Consider the following 21218-nt stretch of genomic DNA (forward strand, 5'->3'; position numbering starts at 1 on the left):
TTTTGCCATATTGCCCAGGCTGGTCTCAAACTCCGAGGCTCAAGTGATCCTCCTGCCTTGACCTCCCCAAGTGTTAGGATTACAGGCGCAAACCACCGCACCTGGTTAGATTATTTCTCTTACCATGTTGCTCTAATTTCTCTATGTTTTAATTGATTGCCCCCAGGAACCTCTTTCTCTCCAACTAGTGAGCTCCGTCTGCTGAAAATTACAGAAACTAGGGCTAGGCGCAATGGCTCACACCTCTAATCCCAGCACTTTGGGAGCACAAGGTAGGAGGACCACTTGAGTCCAGGAGTTTGAGACCAGATGGGGAACATATCCAGACCCCATCTCTACAAAATGAAAATACAAAAAAAATTAGCCAGGCATGGTGGCACACTCCTGCAGTCTTAGCTACGTGGGAGGCTAGGGCAGGAGGATCACTTGAGCCTGGGACGTCAAGACCACAGTGAGTTTTGATCATGCCACCAAACTCCAGCCTGGGTGACGAGTGAGAACCTTCTAAAAAAAAAAAAAAAAATTTTGGGAAGCTGTCCTAGCGGGTCCCAGGTTCATATTCCAACTTTACCAAAAATTCCCTCTGTGAGTGACACAAGTATTTCCCTTCTCAACACTTCGGTTTTCCTCTGTATAATATGTGACTATTGGACTCTGATATTCACCTACGTTTGTAGCTTAAGTGTTTCAGAAATCCAGGATTCTGTGAGTACCTCTTCCCCCTTGTAAATCCTGTCCAGTGTAGTCAGTGTGCTCTGAATAAGATGCAGGGATAGAGTCTTTTAGCAAAGCAAAGAGGGAAAATCATGAGACAGGGAAAGTCAGAGAGAAGAGGTACTTGAGAAGGAAGTCAATCACAGAGCAAGAATGCAAATGAAAATAAGAGGAGAAAAGGGGGACACAGACCACATATCAACAAGGGAAAGTATTCTCCCATACAGCTCTGTTTCTTCCCTACCAGCTCCAGACCCCTATTTTTAATTTTCATTTACTTTTATATATTCTATTTTTTCTTTTCTTTTCTTTTTTTAATTTTTAGTGACACAGTCTTGCCTTATTGCCCAGGCTGGAGTGCAGTGGCATGATTATGGCTCGCTGTAGCCTCAACTTCTGGATGCTCAATTGATCCTCTTGCCTCAGCCTCTTGAGTACTTGAGACCGCAGGCATGCATTACCGTGCCCAGCTAATTTTTTTCATTTTTTATAGATACAGAATCTCGCTATATTGCCCAAGCTGGTCTCGAACTCCTAGGTTCAAGTGATCCTCTTGCCTCAGTTTTCCAAGGTGTTGGGATTATAGGTGTGAGCTACCACGCCCAGCTACCAGAGCCCCTATTTACATCCAATCTCTTTCCCAAACAGAACATTATTCCCTTGCAGTCTTGTTGTTGTTGTTGAGACAGAGTCTCACTCCATCACCCAGGCTGGAGTGCAGTGGTGTGATCTTGGCTCACTGCAACCTCCGCCTCCTGGGTTCAAGCGATTCTCTTGCCTCAGCCTCCTGAGTAGTTCCTGAGTAGTGTGCCACCACACCTGGCTAATTTTTGTATTTTTAGTAGAGATGGGCTTTCACCATGTTGGCCAGGCTGGTCTCAAACTCCTGGCCTCAAGTGATCTGCTTGCCTTGGCCTCCTAAAGTGCTGGGTATACAGGTGTGAGCCACCACGCCCTTTATCTTATGAGATAATTGTAGATTCACCTGCAGTCGTAAGAAATAATAGATAGATCACATGTACCCTTTCTACAGTTATCCCATGGTAACATCTTCCAAAACTATTGTGTAATAGCACAGCCAGAATGTTAACATTGATACAGTCAACCAATCTGATTTAGACTTCCCCACTTGTCCTTCATTTGTGTGTATTTAGTTCTGTGCAGTTTTGTCACACGGGTAGGTTTTGTGTATCTGTCACCATAGTCAAGATATAAAGAGTTCCATCACCACAAGCCTCCCTCTCGTTACCCTTTAATAAACATATACCTCCTTCCCACCACCTCCCCATTCCTAACCCCTGCAGGCACTAATCTATTCTCCATTTCTATAATTTTGTCCTTTCCCAGTTGTTACATCAAATAACATTATATAAAACATGTAGGCTGGGCGCGGTAGCTCACGCTTGTAATCCCAGCACTTTGGCAGGCCGAGGTGGGCGGATCATCAGGTCAGGAGTTCGAGACCAGCCTGGCCAACATGGTGAAACCCCGTCTCTAGTAAAAATACAAATACAAAAATTAGCCTGGCATGGTGGCACGTTCCTATAATCCCAGCTACTCAGGAGGCTGAAGCAGGAGAGTTGCTTGAACTGGGACCAGGGAGGCAGAGGTTTCAGTAAGCTAAGGTTGCACCACTGCACTCCAGCCTGGGCTACAGAGCGAGACTCCGTCTCAAAAAAGAAAAAAAAAAAAAAGGATTTTCTCCTGCAGCTGTGGCCCGGGTATGGCGACTCCAGGCTCTGTGACTCTGGAGGCCCCCTCTGAATCATCAAAGCCTCTCGTCATTGAGGGGTTAGCCCACTGTTTACAGCAATCCAGAGGGTTTCAAGAAAAGGTTCCTTCGCAAGGCGCGCGAGAACACGGTGGTACCCATAGGTTGCCTGGGCACGGCGGCCGCCCTCACCAAAGGCCTCTACTGCTTCCACCAGGGCAACAGCCAGTGCTCACAGCTCAAGATGCGTGCCCGGATCACCGCCCAGGGCTTCACTGTCGCAGCCATCTTGCTGGGTCTAGCTACCCCACTATGAAGTCTCGACCCTGAGCCCAGGGTCTTGAAACCTCTGCAGAAATCATTCCGAAATCCAGGAGCAACCAGTGGCCCTACCATGGGACTTACTCCCTCCTCTCCTTTGAGAGGTCCCTGTGTCGTTGGGGGAGGAAGTGACCCTTTGTGTAACCGTAACTGAAAGATTTTTTCAAAAATCCCAGATTTTGTTGTTTGAATGTTACATACTTCTATTTGTGCCACATCTCCCCTCCGCTCCCTTGCTTAATAAACTCTAAAAAAAAAAAAAAAAAGGAAAAAATTACATACATACTGTATGTAATCTTTTAGGATTGCTTTTATTAACTAGGCATATTCGTATGGGAAGGGGGAATTTTTTTTTCTTTTTTGAGATGGAGTCTCCCCCTGTCGCCCAGGCTGAAGTGCAATGGCAAAATGTAGGCTCACTGCAACCTCTGCCTCCCGGATTCAAGCAATTCTCCTGCCTCAGTCTCCCAAGAAGCTGGGATTACAGACACGCAGCATCACCCCCGGCTAATTTTTTGTATCTTTAGTAGAGATGGGGTTTCACCACGTTGGCCAGGCTGGTCTCGAACTCCTGACCTCATGATCCACCCACCTCGGCCTGCCAAAGTGCTGGGATTACAGGCATGAGCCACCGCGCCTGGCCAGGAAGGTTTTTAAGATACAGAAAAGTACAGAGCATGATATTGCAAACAAATATGTTCCTACCACAGAATCAACACTGACTGTTGTTAATATTTTGTTATATTTGCTTCACTTTTTTTTTAAAGAGCGACAAGGTCTCACTCTGTCACCCAGGCTGGAGTGCAGGTGCAGTGGCACTGTCATAGCTCACTGCAGCCTCGACCTCCTGGGCTCACATGATTTTCTTGCCTTAGCCTCCCTAGTAACTGGGACTAGAGGCACAGGCTACCATACCTGGCTAATTATTTTAAAGATTTTGTAGAGATGGAGTCTTGCTCTGTGGCGCAGGCTGGTCTCGAATTCCTGGGCTCAAATGATCCTCCCACCTCAGCCTCCCAAAGCACTAGGTTTACAGGCATGAGATACTGTGCCTGGCTGTCTTTATTATTATTATTATTATATAAAAGAAAGAATGTATTATAAAGTGGGAATCCCTTCTAATCCTCATCCTTGTATTAGTCATAAGCAGCTACTAGTATGAATATGATCTCCCTTCCTTCCTTCCCTCTTTCTTTCTCTTCCTACCTTCCTTCCCTCCCTCCCTCTTTCTTTTCCTTCCTTCCTTCCTTCCTTCCTTCCTTCCTTCCTCTTTTCTTTTTTTCACAGAGTTTTGTTCTTGTCCCCCAGGCTGGAGTGCAATGGCATGATCTCAGCTCACTGCAATCTCCACCTCCCAGGTTCAAGCTATTCTCCTGCCTCAGCCTCCCAAGTAGCTGGGATTACAGTCACCCACCAGCATGCCCAGCTAATTTTTGTATTTTTAGTAGAGACAGGGTTTCACCATGTTGACCAGACTGATCTCGAACTCCTGACCTCAGGTGATCCACCTGCCTCGGCCTCCCAAAGTGCTGGGATTACAGGCATGAGCCACTGGGTCCCGCCTGTCTGTGGTATATTATAATCTATACACTTTGATTTCTATTATTATTATAGGGGTTTTTTTTTGTTTTTTGAGATGGAGTTTACTTTTTTTGCCCAGCCTGGAGTGCAGTGGTATGATCTCGGCTCATCGCAACCTCTAAGTTATGATTTAGGCAATGTATGACTGAAAGAATTCATTCATCATGTACGACACATTAACATAAATAGGGCACAAAATATGCCTCTAACTGAAACCGAGAGGTATAAAAACATATTTCACTCTTCGTAAAGAACTTTGTGAGGAGACATAACTCTGTGATGGTATAGACACTTTTCCTCATAATACTTTGAGCTTCACAAACAGTAGATTGCACAGCAGCTTGTAAACATTTTAAGTTGCATAAACTTCCCCTTGATTTTCAAATGTAGTGTAATACTGTCTACTAAATCTCCTTTTTGTTTCAACTAAGTACTCTCATATATATTGGTTTTAATAATGGTTGTTATTGTTTTTACAATGTTTTCCATTCAAGGAAAATAAGTAAATTCCTATGTCAGAGTAATCAATAAAGAATAGGTGTTAGCCAGAGAGGTCTAGATGGTAAAATCAATCTTCTAGCCTCAAAGAAGCTCCATGAACATAGAGGAATGCCAGGTGTCACACAGCTTTCCTTCACTCGAATTCATTCTTGACTAGAGCCTGTATGCCTGTTCCAGGGACATTTAAACTCTGAAAGGATTTCTTATGATCTTTACTAAATACATTAAGAAGAATGCCAACCAGTGCCCTTTTGCATACTGGGACTTATAGTCCTGTGATTAAAACAGGTAATATGAACTCTGACTTTAAAGTATTGTAGATATAAAGGCTCTAAGCTAGAAAAGATTTTCCACATCCATAGTCAATGATGGGAGCCTGTCATTCCTCAGAAATAATCCCTTTTAGGTCACTGAGAAAGAGTCCAAGCGTTGCAGCTCATGCTGCGATATCTTCATGAGCCCAGAGCACGAACAAATCCTAAGGGAACTACCATAGAACCGCGCTCATTCCTGGCACCAGAACAAATGAAACACACTCTATCCTTCACACACCTGCCAGAGCAGGCCACTTTCCTCTTCTGTGAGATTTAAAAAGCTCCCCAAAATGTTATTCCTCCCATCCCCAATACACAGAAAATAGGGGAAAGGCTGTTTCCAGTTCTCGGCCTTTAAACAACTCTAAATGTCAGTACTCACAGGGGCATATTACAAAGTAAGAAACAGTGCGCACTTGAGGGCAAACCACATATTGAGCTAATTAAGAGCTCACTGTGATTAGGATTCCATCAAACATAATAGCAGAACACAAGCGAATTTTATCTGAATTCTGTAATGAATATACATGCTGCAATAACATTAAAAAAAAGCATGGCAGCCTATTCCAAACCAGCAAGAATAGTTTTGTGCAAACAGTGGGTCTTTGTGTGTTTGAACTCCCACTACCTGAGGGCAAACTCGATATGCACGCTCAAGACCTACAATTATCAAAGTAAAAACAAAAATGCTAAAGGATGCCACAGTGAACATTAGGGAAAGAGCCACTCTCCCTTAACTTTTTATAAAAAATTTAAACTGTAAATTAGAAACACAAATAAACATGAGGGGCTGTAACATTCAAATGAAGTAAATGAATTGTGCAGGGGATTAACCCCATAACTTTTCGTTGTTGTTGTTGTTGTTTTCAATTTCTTGACTAGCTCTCAGATGATGACGATGTTGATCTCCCTGTTCGCCGCCGCCCGGTAAAAGAAAGGGACGCAGGGTTTGCTGGCCAAGCCTGGGTGCTCCTGGGTGTCCTGCATTACAGGAAGCAGCTGCACGATCTTCTCTGCGGTGGGGTTGCCAAGGGGAGGACCCTCCCTGGCCTCTCCCGCTGCAGGCTCCACGCTGTGGGCCAGGCTCACCTCACAAAGATCTTCGGAGAGAGGGAGGCGGGGGTCTGAGCACAGTGCGAGCCTCCCCTGCTCCTGCCTGCCCACCCCGCCTGAGGGCGCTACTCACCACCCTGCTCCTCCGCAGCCCCAAGCTCCTGGGGGGCTGGGGCCCCTGGAGCGGGCTCATCACCACGGTTCTGGGCAGCGGGGGGCAATTTGTCATGCCCCTCGTGGTTGCACACGAGCGGCAACACCAGCTTCTGCAGCTCCAGCAGCTTCACCTGCAAGGAGGGGTGCTCAGCTGCCACGCCTGAGCTGGCTTCACATCCCACGCCCACCCCCACCCCTGCAGAGACGTTGCACGCCCTCTACCTTCATCTCCTCGTTCTGAGCCAGACCCATGACGTCCTCCTTCTCCTGGTGCCGAGTGTTTGGCACTGCCCCCTGGCTCTCATATTCGCTGATGTAGTCTCCTGCGAGAGGACAGGGCTCAGACACTGGGGCCCCTCCGACGGCCCTGCAGCTCCCCCTGCCATGCCCTGGCCTCCTGCTCACTCATGCCCTCTGTCGCTCCAGAGAGCTGGATGAATCCAAGCTCTAGTCTTTCCACCTGCTCCTTCCTGTCCGCCTTCTCCTTTGGGAGGTCCATAAAGCTGCTCTGGAGCCAAAATAATGGGGTCACACCTCGGGAGTGACCTATCCTGCCCCGCCCCCACTTTTCTTGGCCCACGCCAGGAGGCACTCATCTTCAGCTTCTCCATGGCCCCCTGCAGGGCCCGGTAGCTCTCCCCACACACAGACTCATCCCCAGTCCCTGGGGCGGGGCCCATGCCTCTGGCTCCTTCCAGGGACCACAGAGGAAGGTGACAAAGTGGAGCAGGGACAGTCAGACTCACCATGGCCTCCTGGCACTCCAGGTCCTCTGGGATGTGTGGCATGGGCCGAGGTGCCTCCTCCTCCTCGCTGTCTAGATGTCCTCCTTCATCTCCTGTGGGGAGGTGGCCAGAGGGGTCCTCAGACAACCCAACAAGGGAGGTACTGTGGGCCCACCTCTCCCCACCCTCACTGTGTAACCCTGAGACAGCCCCTCCCCAGAGGGGAAGGAGCTGCTCTTCTTTATTTTTCCTTTTAAGAACCAAGATCTTGCTATATTGCCCAGGCACAGTCCTGCTACCAGTCGGTGCCGGAGTTCTGAACTGCTCCCTTTCTGATCTGGGCCAGTTCACTCATCCTTAGGCAACCTGGTGGCCCCCTGCTCCCAGGAGGTCACCATATTCATGCCGAGCTTAGTGCAGACACCCGGTCGGCATAATGACCAGCTCTTCTAAAGGTCTCTTCCAACCCCTCAATCCTGTGCTGCTGACAGTGCCCCCTTCCTCCTGGGGCTCTCTCCTCTTCCCCTGAGTGGTCTCCTGTACCTTCTCCAGGGAGAGCCATGAGGCTCAAGTGGGCCTCTAGCTGTTGGTTCCACTGGCTGGCAGCTTCTAGGTGCTCCTAAGGGGACGGGAAACAGAGTGAGAAGGCACGGAGGTTGCCAGGTTGTCCCCCTCGGGGCCCTGTCCTCAGCGACTCCCTCCCCTGGGTCTCCTGCAGGTTTGGCAGGCCATCTCAGCCACCGCTTTGCCCCGAGCTTCCTGCTGCCGCAGCTGGTCCATGAGCTGGGTCTGCAGCAGTAACTCCCTGTGCAGCGCCTCCTTCTCGGAGGTCAGCTGCTGATAGGTGGCCACGTACTGCTGCGGGTGACCCAGGTATTAGTCTCGCTGCTGCTGCAGACTCTGAGACTCTTGGCTCTTCAGCTCCAGCTGCAGGAAGACCCTGGGCATGAGGGCACGTGGTGGCTGGCTTCCAGATTCTGGGACCATTAATAGGGTAGTGAGAGCACTGTGGGGCTCTGTCACCTGCCTGGGCCCCTGGCCCCTGGCTCCAGGCCTAAGAAACTTCCTCCCTTGCCTAGAACCCCATGCCTCCTTCCCCAGTCTCAAATCACATGTCCTCCTTCCCACCATTTAAACTGCAGGCCACAGACTGGTGGAAAAGCAGAGGGAGCCAACCACCATCTGCTAAGTGTGCTACAAGCCTAATGCTTTCCATGTATTCTCTCATTTAATCCTCAGCACCTCTGCAAGCAAAATGCTAACTTCCTTTTCAAGTTAAACAAACAGAGACTCAGAGATGAAAAATAGCTGAACGGTGACCAGTGGAACTGAGGCCAGAATCCAGGTTGAATCTAAGGAGGCTTTTTTTGTTTTGTTTTGGGACAGAGTGTCATTCTGTGGCCAAGGCTGGAGTGCAGTGGTGCAATTTCAGCTCACTGCAACCTCCACCTCCCGTGCTCAAGTGATTCTCATGCCTCAGCCTCCTGAGTAGCTGGGATTACAAGCATGCGCCACCATGCGTAGCTAACTTTTTTTGTTGTAATTTTAGTAGAGATGAGGTTTCGCCATGTTGGCCAGGCTGGTCTCAAACTCCTGACCTCAAGCGTTTCTCCTGCCTCAGCCTCCCAAAGTGCTGGGATTACAGGCGTGAGCTACTGCCCCTGGCATAAGGAACCTCTTATACCAGTCTCTTCCCCTATGATTGGGGGACTCCATGCCTCTAGCTGGGATTATAATGTCCAGACCTGGGAGGAGCCCAGGGCTACCCACCTCTAAAAGTCAGAGGGCAGGAAGCAAGAAACAGTTATAGGGCTGCTCTGGAGGGGGCTGGGGTCACCTTCCCTCCAGCTAGAGCTGCCTTTGGCCTGGCACCTCCCCTCCCCAGAGGCTGGTGCCCGCCTCCCAGCCCTTCTTGGATGGGGCAAAGGTTACCATCTCCTTCACCTCACTCAGCTTCTCCTGCAGCTCCTTTACTCGCTGCTCCAACTGCAGAGCGCTCTTGTCCTGGTTGTTCTGGACAGAGAGAAGCAATCAGTGGCCATCCACTGCAGCTGGAGAACCCTGAACTTGGTGTCTGTCTCCCATGTCACGGGGAAGGGTGGAGGCAGGTTAGAAAAATCATCCCCTCCCCCACAGCCATCAGAGCAGGGCCTGATGAGCTCTGGCTCACAGGTGCCTTTAGAAGTACCATCTCATGTGAGGGCTACACTGCCCCATTTTACAGGTGGGGAAACAAAGGCCTGGAGGGCTAGGGATGAGGGCAGCCTCCCCAGGTGGAGCAACCCACCAGATCCTCGAAGCTGCACTGTGGCTCGGCCAGCTGCTTGTCGAGCTTGTGGTTCTGGGAAAGCGTGAGCCTCTCCTCCTGCTTTCGTAGCCTCTCCTCCTGCTTTCGCAGCCTCTCTTCCTGCTTTTGAAGCCTCTCCTCCTGCTTTCGCAGTCTCTCTTCCTGCTTTCCCAGTCTCCCTTCCTGCTTTCGCAGTCTCTCTTCCTGCTTTCGCAGCCTCTCACCCTGATCCCTAAGCCTCTCCTTTTGCTCACGCAGACTCTCCTGCTCCTGCAGCGTCCACTCCTCCTGCTCCCGAAGCCTCTCATTTTGCTCCCACAGCCTCCTCTCCTCCTGCTGCCGGAGCCTCTCCTCCTGCTCCTGAAGCCTCTCCTTTTGCTCCTTGCTCAGGAGACTCAAGGCCTGGTTGTTTTCCACCTGGAATTGCAGTTTTTCCACCAAACTCTCCACCTCCTTCCTCAGGTGTTTGGCCTCATCTTGTAGCTGCTCCACCTCAGAGGGCCCTGCTGGGGGCGCCGAGGATGAGGGCTCAGCTGAGAAAGGAAGCAGACAATAAGGGCCTCTGGATTCCTCTTCCCACCCCCTCCCCCCTGAAAAAAAAAAAAGAAAAAAAAAGAAACAACCCTCCTCTTGATTCACAGCTCCTCTCAGGCTTCCCAAGCTTGGCCTCACTGCTAATGATTCCTCGCACCCGATGGTGCCCATTTCCAAGCCACTTTCAGATAGAGAGCACTGTGGGTGGCTGACAATGGGCAGTCCTCCCTCTTTGCTGATGGGGACCCTGAGCTCATGGAGATGACAAGACTTGCTGACTCCTGGCACAGACCACTTTCCCACTGCCTCAAAGCCCTTCCATTCACCCACCTCCCTGGGGCATCCTAAGCCACCCCACAGCCCTCTGATGCCAGTCCTGCTCCCAGGTCACACCAGCCCCACCTTACCTATCTGGTGTTTGAGTTCGGACAAGGTCCTCTCCAGCTCCTGTATCCGATATGTGTCACGCATCTTCTCCTCCTTCAACGTGCGAGCCTGCCCAAAGCACAGGGGGAAAGGGCCCTGGAGAGGGGGCTGGTGGCTGGACAGGCTACCATCTTCCTCTCTGCCCCCACCTCCACAAAGCCCAGACCCATGACCACCTCTGGCTGTACTAGTCCCATTTTACAGATGCCCAGAAAGACCCAGTGACCCATCTAAGGTGGGGGCTGAAGGGTCAGGTCTCACCTCCACCGACATTTTCCGCATCCTCTCCTGCCACCGGGCCCTCTCTCCTTTTATATGTTGGGCATATTCGTCTCTCTGCAGCTGGACTTGTTTCATTGACTCTGTCACCTGCAAGAATGGGCACAGAAGTGAGGAAGGGCTGTCACTGGTCCTCACCTGCTCCTGGTCCCCTGGGGTCATCTTCCTTCCACATCTCTCCCTCTGCAAAGCCTCACCTGTGTCACGTGTGCGTTCAGCAGCGCCCGCTCCTTTATGGTCTGCCGTAACTGCCGCTGGAGGACTGCTTCACTGCGGCTCGAGGACTGGATGGTGAAGAGTGAGAAGTTTTCATCTGGGGAGCCTGGGCAGTGCCCCTCAAAAGGGTTATCGCTAGGCTCAATATACAACTCAGTCAGTAAAGATCAAGGCATTTCCAAGCCCGTGGTCTGGTTTTTAGAAGAACTCAGTAAAGTTGGAAGGGACAGGGAAAGAGATCGAATTTACTGCTGGCTAACGGAGGCCCAGAGAGATCAGATCATATTACAATTGTTATTACTGTTATTACTACCACTCTTTGAACCTGAATGGAGTGCTTCACCAGGTACCATGCTAACAATCCCATTTAATCCTCACAACCACCATATGAGACATTTACTAGGGTAACCTCTATTGCGTAGATGAAAAACATGGAGTATTCGAGGTTAAGTGCTTGCCTAAGATCACTTAGACAGAGCTGGGATTTGAACACCCAGGTCTATCCGATTCTCTAAGCCCATTTTTTCTTGCTAGGTGTGGGGGCACAGATAGAGGGGGGAAAATTAATCTTTTGTTCACTTTTTGAAAGGATGATACATTTGCATCGTCCAAAACTCAGAAGGTACAGAAGGGAAGTGTCTCCCAGCCACCCTGTTACTCTCTCCTGAGTTTTTTATGAACACTTGCAGACATGTTTTATGTATAATAGTACGTACACACACACACACACACACACACACACACACACACACACACACACACACATCTTTCCTCTCTCTACAGAAATGGTGACATAGTAAAGGTACTCTTCTGTACCTTCACAGTACAAGTATCCGATACCCCACCTGGGACTTGGCCAAGGCCACAGCCAGGTAAGGGCAGGGCAGGCACTTGGCCTCTGAGCTCTGTGTCCAGTGTTTGCACCCCACAGTGCCCCCAACTCACCCACAGCAGCTGACTCAGCCCCAGGCTGCCTCTAACAACCACACACAAAAGCAGCAAGAAATGAGCACGCTGCCTTCTGGGCAGGACACTGCATCCTGCAGAAGGGACCTTTAGGCTCACTCCTGCATCTGGGAAGCCAGGCTGCCAGGGGACGGGGCAGCTGGTTGGACTCACCCTGTCCTCTTCCCACTGCTGTGTACACACAGCAGAGAGAGCCCGCTCCAATTCTTGAATACGCTGTAAGGAGGATTGCAGGCGGCCGGCCAGATCCTTGGACTCTTCTGTAATGACAGAGGTTGAGATGGGGCCCAAAGGACTCCCCCTAAAGACCTGTCAAAGTGCCAGGGTGAAGGATGATGGGGTGCCCACGTTCTCACCTTCGAAGTGTCTGGCGGCACGTTTAGTATGGTAAAGGGTGGTCTTCAAGTCTGCCTTTTCCAATGTGAGGATGTTGATTGTCTGGAATTGAATGTTTGGGAGAAAAGCCAAGCAAGTGCTGAAAGAGACGGAAAGAAACATTCTCCGGAGGACAGGAGAAAACTCCCCACCCTCCACTCACCTCTAGCTGCTCCGTCTGTGCTTTGTGTATGTCATTGTTTGCTTTCTTTTCCTGTAGGAAGAGGAAGACAGAGCTCTTACCCGGGGGAGGCAGAGATGGCACAGCAAGAGACATGCCCCCAGCATGCCACCAATGCCCCAGGACAGGCACACCCATGGGACCAGGTTTTCAGGGACCCTGTGGGTATGGGGTGGAATCTGAGGGGTGAGTCTTCTTCCCCAGGCTGGGAGTGGGTGAGACGAGACTGGCGCCTCTACATCTGAGTGCCCCTCAAACCCAGCAGTCATGTTGTGTGCAAACAAAGAAATCGCGTTACTTCTTCCAGCTGATGTTCCACTTGTTCCTTCTGTTGTTTCCGTGGGAAGAGTCAAATTCAGGTGACTGAGGGGGGGGCCCCTCAACTCTATTCCCCAGACCAGGAAGCGGTAGGCAGGGGCCAGGAATGGATTTTAAAGGCAAAGTTCTCAGACCCAGTGGCAACATGAACTGGTCAACTCTCCTCAAGCTCCCAAAGACAGAGGATTTGGGTCTTTGTTGGTTTTTGCCCACAGCCACAGAACTCAAAGTCTGAATCTGGATTCTCTCAAAAGGACAGTAACATAAACCTCTAGAGTCGGAGTCTGAGAAAGGCCCACCGTTCTGCCAGTTTGTGATTTAGAAAGATGCGTTCATTCAACGAACGTTTACTGAGCACATACAGACCAGGCACGGGTCTTCACAGCACAGATACAGGACAGAAAAGGACAGACGGGAGCCGTTGGCCCTGAGGTTTCCATTCTAGGGGCTTTTTTTTTTTTTTTTTTTTGAGACGGAGTCTCGCTCTGTCGCCCAGGCTGGAGTGCAGTGGTGCTATCTCTGCTCACTGCAAGGTCCGCCTCCTGGGTGTACGCCATTTTCCTGTGTCAGCCTCCCCAGTAGCTGGGACTACAGACACCCGCCAACTCGCCCGGCTAGTTTTTTGTATTTTTTAGTAGAGACGGGGTTTCACCGTGTTAGCCAGGATGGTCTCGATCTCCTGACCTCGTGATCCACCCATCTCGGCCTCCCAAAGTGCTGGGATTACAGGCTTGAGCCACCGCACCTGGCCCATTCTAGGGGCCTTTAACTCTCGGACTCTCAGAGCTAACAGAGACCTTTGATACTCTACCTCCTCTGGAAACACAAGCCCAAGGAGGAGAGCTGGCTAGTCCAGACTCAAAGAACAAATTAGGGACTGAGTCAGGGCAGACATAGGGAGCCCCTAACAACCCTCACTTCTCTGAGAGGCGAGAACCCCAGGGTGTGTGTGGCAAGGACTGGAGCAGAGGTGTCTGAAGAAGAGAGCCAGCAAACAGGACAGTGACAGAAGAGCCATGCTGCATGCTCCTTGCTCTGGGGTCCCCCCAGGTGAAGCCCAGGCACTCCAGCTCCCCATTAACCCTTGGCACCAGGGGCCCTAGCCCCTTTCTTCAGGGCCCCAAGGGGAAACTGGAGTCCAGGATTGGCAGCATGGAATCAGGAGACCCCACTGGACTCTTACCAATGATTCTATGTTTTCATTGAGTTGATTGATTGTTGCGGAGCTTGAGTCCAGGGCTACTTCCAGTTCTTGGTACCGGCTCTGAGGCGCACGCAGAGAGGAGGAGTTGGAGGAGGTTTGCGGGGAGAGGTAGAGAGAACAATCATTAGGGCTGGGGTGTGTGTGGGCTGTCTCAGCTGGTAGAGGGGCACCCAGCTCCCACTGTGAGAGGAGGTTGGAGGGCTGGCATGAAAGGTCACTGCACTTCGGCCCAGGGCCTCTTACCTCTAGATCCTTCAGGGTGGCAGATGATGCAGACGTAATAAAAATGAGAAATGAAAAAAAAAATGCTTTCATGGGAAACAGTTATGGATATAAAGTATAAAAACAGTAAGGGACAGGGCACAGTGGCTCACGCATGTAATCCCAGAAATTTGGGAGGCTGAGGCGGGTGGATCACGTGAGGTCAGGAGTTTGAGACCAGCCTGGCCAACATGGTGAAACCCTGTCTCTACTAAAAATACAAAGATTAGCCGGGCACCCTGGCAGGTGCCTGTAATCCCAGCTACTCAGGAGGCTAAGGCAAGAGAATCGCTTGAACCCAGGAGGCAGAGGTTGTAGTGAGCCGAGATCGCACCACTGCACTCCAGTCTGGGTGACAGAGACACTCTGTCTCAAAAAAAAAAAAAAAAAAAAAAAAAAGCCCCAAATCCCACATGCCTGCTCTGTACATTATTCCCAAATTACTTTTAAACTTTAAGATATGTCTCACCGTTTCCAAGATTATAAAAGATGTGGGGAAGGAAAAAACCCAATCAATCAAGCAGGTGAAGAAGAAGACATAAACAGGCTGAAGGTTAATGGCAGCAACATAAAAATAAGCCAGAGGCAAAGTATCCCCCAAATGAGAGAAGCCTCAGGGGCATGCACAGCTGCAGACAAAAAGCCAGAGAGGGGTCCTGGCACTGCCTCGCCTTCCACTTTTTCAATGGGGTAGCACTACCCCATTGGAGTGGTTAAGGTTGGACGCCAGCACCTTCAGAATGTCCTGAATCTACAGGAGGTGACAAGGGAAAAAACAAGGCAGGGGGAGAAAGACAGAAGTGGTTTAGAGAGAAGCAAGAAAGTCAGGGTAGGAGGAAGACGTGGGTTCAGGAAAACGAAATGCTGACGAAGAGCAGAGGAGATTAAAACCATGGCCTATGCCGTTCTTCCAAATGGCCACCTGCGGCCTTGCCGGGGCAGGAACAAATAGATGGAAATGTTCCCTGAGCGATGCAGTCACAGGGTAGAGTCACCTGACCAATGCAGCTCTTAATATGCTCACTGGACCCCTCTCCTCAGGCCCAGGATGTGGGCGATGAATCTGGTAATGCTCCAGACCTCCACCTCCATTAATAAAACCAGACTTCTGAGTAAGGGTTCACTTGAACTAAGGGGGCTCCAGCTAAAAAACAAGTTTCAAAGACACTGATCTTGTCCAGTATCATCTTACAGAGGAGGAAACTGAGGCCCAGGAGAAGAAGTGATTTTTCTGTGGTCACCCAGCAAGCTGGTGGCAAGTTAGATCTTCTCTTACTCCTAGTGCCTGGGGCTTTCCTCACCACACGCTGGAGCCCCCTTCGGTGACTCCTAAAGGGACAGCCTGATGGCAAGTGACTGTACTCATTAGCCCAGGTTCCCCTTGAGACTGGGGATGAGGAAAATCAAACAGCAATGACCATTTCCTGGGTGTCCTGGGTGTTTACAGCAGGCCATGTACTAGGGATTAACATAAAAACAACAACAATATGAAATCTCATTTAAACTTCACAAATGGAAGTCAAACCACACTACCCCTATTTTACAGATGTGAAAAGAGAGGCCCAAGGAGCTCAAGCAACTGACACAAATCAGATCCCTAGCAGATGGAGAGGCAGGATTCAAACTGAGAATTCTTAACAAGTACCCAGCAATCTCAACAATTACCCTCTACTGCCCCTTGGGCCCCCTGTCCCCAGGAGACTGGCCAGCCAAGACTCACATCCCCAGGTGAGTGGCAACCACCAGAAGTGGTTGTCTCAGAGCTACTGCCAGTAGTTTTCTTTTTCATCTTCGCTCTTGCCGGAACACCAGGGCTGCTCCTCTGCTGATATTCTTTTAGCTGTGGGAAAGAAGAGCAGTAATACTCATAACTACCAGCCCCTACAGCCACATCCTCCTTTACAGTTTTTGCAAAATACTCTTATACACCATCTGATTTAATGCCACCAAGAACTGTACATGATGTTGCCACAATCACTTAGTGACCGAGAGGGATTGATATTATGGCTAAAAATGAAAGGCGGGGGGGCAATAATGGAACTTAAACTCAGTCTTCTGACTCCAAGCTCTGGGATTTTACCATGAATCAGCAGCTGCCAGGGACCAAAACCAGAGGCAGTGGTAGAAAAGTCAGCATTAAGTAGGCAGGAACTGTACGCTGTGTGGTTTAGAGTCATACATCCTCACACGTCTGTAAGTGTGAAGAAGTGCACCAGGACCTCTCAAACTTTTATATCAATGTGTCCTCATGGCAGAAGGCAGCTTTTTTGGTAAATCTGGGAATTTATCAGAAAGAGGACAACCAAGTCTCATTTCAGAGAGAAGTCTGGTATACTCTTAGAAACCTGTGTGACTGTCATCCCTAAGTACATTAATGTTTTTCCTCTCTCAAGAGAATCAAGGGAAACTGATGCTTTAGAAAGATCTCCCGCATTTATCCTGTGGCACTCAAAGTGCCCCAGGTTGAGATGATAGGAGGAAGATTCAAGGTGTCAAGTTCAGTTTCCGAAGATCTATTCCACAGAGGATGAGCAAATCTCACTTCAGAGACCAGTGATTGAAGCTCTGTCTGGTCCCAGAACCGTGGAGAATTAGAATGTGAGGTGGAGAACTCAGAAAAAAATGTTAAATTCTCTTTGGAGAGTAGAAGGCTGGGAGAAAACCAAACCAAACTCGTTCTCCCATTGCCACCCAGAGATACTGTCAACATTTTGAGCTCACGGGTGAAGTGTAGGCTTTTCACACTGCCAATGTCTATGTGAAGGGAGTGAGGCAGCCTGAAACCTCTTGCCCCTAGGTCCCATAGTCCCCATTCCCCTTCCAGCTGGAAATTTGTGCTGTGACCCAAGGAACCAGAAATGGGGTGAGAATGCTTAGGGGACTGGGTCATAAGATCAATGGCTGGTCTTGCAGCAGTAATGACAGTTCGTAGGGGGACTGTGACATCACTACATTCCACTCCTCCTGGGGGTGGGGGAAACCACATCAGTGCGATGGCTGAGTCACCCATCCACGATGGTGGAGGGGGACATAGAGCTGGGATTCGGGTCCTTGGAGACACCAGTCCAAAGAGCCCAGGGAGGTCGGGCTTGGGTCAGCAGGAGGGGAGAGTCGAATCTGCAGCAGGGAACCCCAGGAATCACCAGTTCAAAGTCACCCAGGGATGAATGGCAATGGGGGGGACTGGGGCTGGGAGACCCAGGTCCTTGGAGAGGTGAGCCCCGAGAACCCAGGGAGGTTGGGCTTGGGGTGGCAGGATGTGAGGGCTGAGTATGGAGTGGGGAGCCCCAGGAGTCACCCACCCAAAGTCACCCTGGAGTGATTGGTGAGGGCAGGGGCTGGGCTTCTTGCTGAAGGAGTGGGACTGACTGCCAGGACTTTGGTGGGGGGAGCCCAGAGGTGCCAGGGTTGGGGGCCCCAGCCCGGTGTGCCTCAGGAGTGGTATAGACTCTGGCAGTGGTCTTGCCATTGGAGGGGATCTCTGGCTGGATTGGGGGGCCACGACCTGGTGCTTTTTACCTTTTTCTTGGCTGCTGCCAATTTGCGCTCTCGAGTTTCTTCTAACATCGCGGGGTGGGGAGGGAGGCAGGGTTGGGGCCACATCAGGGAACACCTCCAGTCACCTACCAGTCAGCTGTGTGACTGAGCCAGAGGAGGCGTAACCAGGGCGCCAATAGAACACAGAAAAGGGGTGTGGCCTTAATGCTCCAAGCCCATTGGTCAGTGAGAAAGATGAAAGGGAAAGGAGGCGTGGCCAGGCAGCAGTGTGTCCAGAGGAACCTGTGGCATCACAAAGGAAGCTGCCCATGCAACTGCTGTCCCCGCCCACTTGGGGTGAGGGGCGGGGCCTGCTTACTCCGGGAGAGGGGAGGGGCCGGCTTTTGCTTTAAAACTTTAAAAATAAACTTTAAAATATATATGTGTTTATACTTTATATATATGTGTGTCAGTGTGTGTGTGTGTCTACATGTTCCTCCAGAGCTATCTTCATAATCCAGCTTCAATGTACGGTCTATGATTTTGGCCTACATTTTTCATCTTCAGATGGAGTACAAGAATTACCAGTATTACCTCAATTGAGACACAAATCCTATAAAAATGGAAAATCCATAGCATGTTTGATGATTAATGAAGCAGACTATATTATCCAACATTCCAATAAGGTAAAATAATCACAAGGATTTCTCTTGGAAAAACATTTCTCTTATTCTCCGACATTATTAAGACTTTTTAAAAACAAGAAACATGTCTAATATCTTTAAAAACACAAAGCTTTTGGGCCGGGTGCGGTGGCTCCCCTTAGGTCAGGAGTTCAAGACCAGCCTGGCCAACATGATGAAACCCCGTCTCTGCTAAAAATACAAAAACTATCCAGGTGTGGTGGTGGGTACCTGTAATCCCAGTTATTCAGGAGGCTGAGGCGGGAGAATAACTTGAACCCAGGAGGCAGAAGTTGCAGTGAGCCAAGATCACATCACTGCACTCCAGCTTGGGCGACAGAGCGAGATTCCATCTCAAAAAATAAAATAAAATAAAATAAAGAAAACCACAAAACTTTCCATTTAATAAGCACTCAAACCTCTTTACTGGTTTAAAGCAATTACAAGGCCTATTTTTCTAGAATCATCTGGCCTCTCTAAGCCTTGCAAATGAAACTGAATTTCTCACTTGATACTTGGCTATCACTTGCAATCATGAAAATCAAGAATTGTGTTATGTCACTGAGTATTGCTTGTTACCTGCATTAGACACTAGACTGGGATCAAGAGTTGAATCTTTCATGATTTACTCCATAACCTGTGAGATTCTTATCCCACACCAAACTAAGCTTTTTTCTAGAGTTCCACAATTTACGGTTAGTAGACAAGAGGGTTCTCAGCAATGTAGTCTCTGGACTAGCAGCACCAGCAGAACCTGAGAACTTTTTATAAATGCAAATTCTCAGGCCCCACCCTGGACCTGGTGAATCAGAAACTCTGGAGTAAGGTTCAGAAATCTGTGCTGCAGTAACCCCTCCAGGTGTTCAAGAACCTCTGGCATACAACAGGTAGAAAAATGTGTTTCCTTCTGTAGGCCCAAAGCCAAGGACACCATATGTTCTTGATATAAAACAATGACATGCAATTAAAAGTCATAAATCTCCTTCCTCCTCCCACCCTTCATCCAACGTGTTCTATTTTTATGAGTTAAATAAGAAAACAAGTGGCAAACAGAGGTTCAGTCTAAAAAGTATATTTACAAGTGTCAGTTCTCATCCAGCCTGATCTCATACAACACCATTTACACCCTCTTACCTCTCAAGTTTTAAAAACATATCTTCACAATGTAAGTCGCAGGCACACTAGCAGTTCTATCATAAAACACCAAGTAGATGGGAATGTCCAAACTTACTAAAGAAAAGTGGAATCATTGGCTATATTTTCAAATTGCATTCAACAGGAAATGTAAGTTTTGAATTCTTTTCACTTTCACACTTCCAAGTCAATAGAATTAAACCAGAAGACTCCATTCTTTCAAAGCCTCTACCCAGGCAAAGTTTTACTGTATTATTTCTTGCTTTCAATGGATATAAAGCAGAGTCCTGGTAGGCACATTCAGTATGCCTGCAAAGATGCAGAACTCAACAGTTCTATCTGTTCAATATCAAAACAAAAGTCCTGTAAACCCCGGATGGTGAATGTAATACTTCAGCGCTAGCACCAAAGCCTCAAATATGAAAAGATACCAACAAACAAAATGAGCTCTTGGCCGGGAGCAGAAGTTCACGCCTATAATCCCAGCACTTTGGCAAGTCAAGGTGGGACGATTACTTGAAGTCAGGTGTTCAAGACCAGCCTGGGCAGCATAGCGAATTCACATCTCTCTAAAAATTTTAAAAAATTAGTGGGCATGGTGGCACACACCTGTAGTCCTAGCTACTTGGGAGGCTGAGGTAGGAAAATTGCTTCAGCTCAGGAGTATGAGGCTGCCGTAGCTATGATCATGCCACTGCACTCCAGCCTGGGTGACAGGGCAAGACCTAGATAATTACAGTCTGTCCTGCTCCTATGAACATTAAAATCACTAAGTTAAATTGCTTTCAATCAGCAGGATAAAAATTAAGTGAAATGTGACTTTGGAGGTTGGCCAGAAAATAGGCAATGGAGAAACAGGCACTTCCCACGAGAATTACAATCACCAATAAACATATAAAAAGGATTCAAGGCAGGTCCGGTGGCTCACACCTGTAATCCCAGCAATTTAGGAGGCCGAGGCAGGTGGATCACCTGAGGTCAGGAGTTTGAGACCGGCCTGACCAACATGGTGAAACTCCGTCTCTACTAAAAAATACAAAAATTAGCCAGGCATGGAGGTGGACACCTGTAATTTCACCTACTCAGGAGGCGGAGGCAGGAGAATTGCTTGAACCCAGGAGGCGGAGGTTGCAGTGAGCCGAGATTGCACTGTTGCACACCAGCCTGGGTGATGGAGCAAAAAAATAACACTCAAAAGCACTAGAAACCAAAGAAATGTAATGAAAACAATGAGATTTTCTGCTTAAATACCAGCAAAGAGGGCAAATGGAAGGGGGAAACCGGAGCTCTGCCCCTGTTGGTGGGAATATAAACTGAACCAATTTTTCTGCAGAATAATTTGAAAATTTCTATTAAATATCCTCAAATTGTTTTATGCTATTGTCCTCCAGAAATTCTGCTTCTATGAATTCAGTCCAAAAATGCTTGCTTGAGTCCATTAAAAAAAATATATAAGAACATTTACTTCAGGGGTGGGAATGATTAGCTTAATACACATCAAGCTTTTAAAAATGACGATGCCAAGGATATGTTTACTGCCATAGAAATATGCCCAAAACACAGTGACAAAAGACTATGTATTATGATTCTACGTTTTAAAATATTTATATGCATACAAAAGTATAAAAAGCAGCAAACCAGAATGTTTTGAGTGGCAAAATTAAAGACTTCTTCATATTTTGTCTTCCGAATTATTACAAGAAGAATGTGATTTCCTGTATAACAAGGGAGAAGCATTATTTTCATTTATTTATATTTAAGTTTCTTTTCTTTTCCTTATTTTTTCTCATGGATGTATCAC

At 48.7% G+C, this 21218-nt stretch overlaps 1 protein-coding gene and 1 pseudogene across 13 annotated transcripts in view; one reads left to right on the top strand and one right to left on the bottom strand.

Moving 5' to 3' along the window:
* The first annotated feature begins 2437 nt into the window (after nucleotides 1-2437).
* LOC139355323 (putative HIG1 domain family member 2B) lies at nucleotides 2438-2755 on the top strand (annotated as a pseudogene).
* Nucleotides 2756-4772: 2017 nt separating this feature from the next.
* LOC139355399 (golgin subfamily A member 6C-like) overlaps nucleotides 4773-21218 on the bottom strand; it is a 37367-nt gene continuing 20921 nt past the window's right edge. For 5 of the 13 annotated variants that reach the window (XM_071101092.1, XM_071101090.1, XM_071101093.1 and 2 more), the window contains 17 exons: nucleotides 15844-15963; nucleotides 13842-13922; nucleotides 12639-12677; nucleotides 12323-12373; nucleotides 12141-12222; nucleotides 11938-12044; nucleotides 10800-10886; nucleotides 10585-10692; nucleotides 10305-10392; nucleotides 9364-9896; nucleotides 9009-9089; nucleotides 7620-7695; nucleotides 7098-7189; nucleotides 6757-6859; nucleotides 6574-6674; nucleotides 6329-6482; nucleotides 5642-6242 (listed from right to left, as the gene is read on the bottom strand). In XM_071101092.1, the coding sequence (XP_070957193.1) occupies nucleotides 6028-6242; nucleotides 6329-6482; nucleotides 6574-6674; nucleotides 6757-6859; nucleotides 7098-7189; nucleotides 7620-7695; nucleotides 9009-9089; nucleotides 9364-9896; nucleotides 10305-10392; nucleotides 10585-10692; nucleotides 10800-10886; nucleotides 11938-12044; nucleotides 12141-12222; nucleotides 12323-12373; nucleotides 12639-12677; nucleotides 13842-13922; nucleotides 15844-15963 (2118 nt within the window). In that variant the 3' untranslated portion in view covers nucleotides 5642-6027. Of the gene's footprint in view, nucleotides 6243-6328; nucleotides 6483-6573; nucleotides 6675-6756; nucleotides 6860-7097; nucleotides 7190-7619; nucleotides 7696-9008; nucleotides 9090-9363; nucleotides 9897-10304; nucleotides 10393-10584; nucleotides 10693-10799; nucleotides 10887-11937; nucleotides 12045-12140; nucleotides 12223-12322; nucleotides 12374-12638; nucleotides 12678-13841; nucleotides 13923-15843; nucleotides 15964-17642; nucleotides 18424-18514; nucleotides 18637-21218 lie in introns of those variants that run through there. The other 8 variants (XM_071101084.1, XM_071101085.1, XM_071101083.1 and 5 more) reach the window with 6 other exon arrangements.

This window comes from Macaca nemestrina, chromosome 7 (genome assembly GCF_043159975.1).
Source record: "Macaca nemestrina isolate mMacNem1 chromosome 7, mMacNem.hap1, whole genome shotgun sequence".
In the NCBI taxonomy this organism is placed as follows: domain Eukaryota; kingdom Metazoa; phylum Chordata; class Mammalia; order Primates; family Cercopithecidae; genus Macaca; species Macaca nemestrina.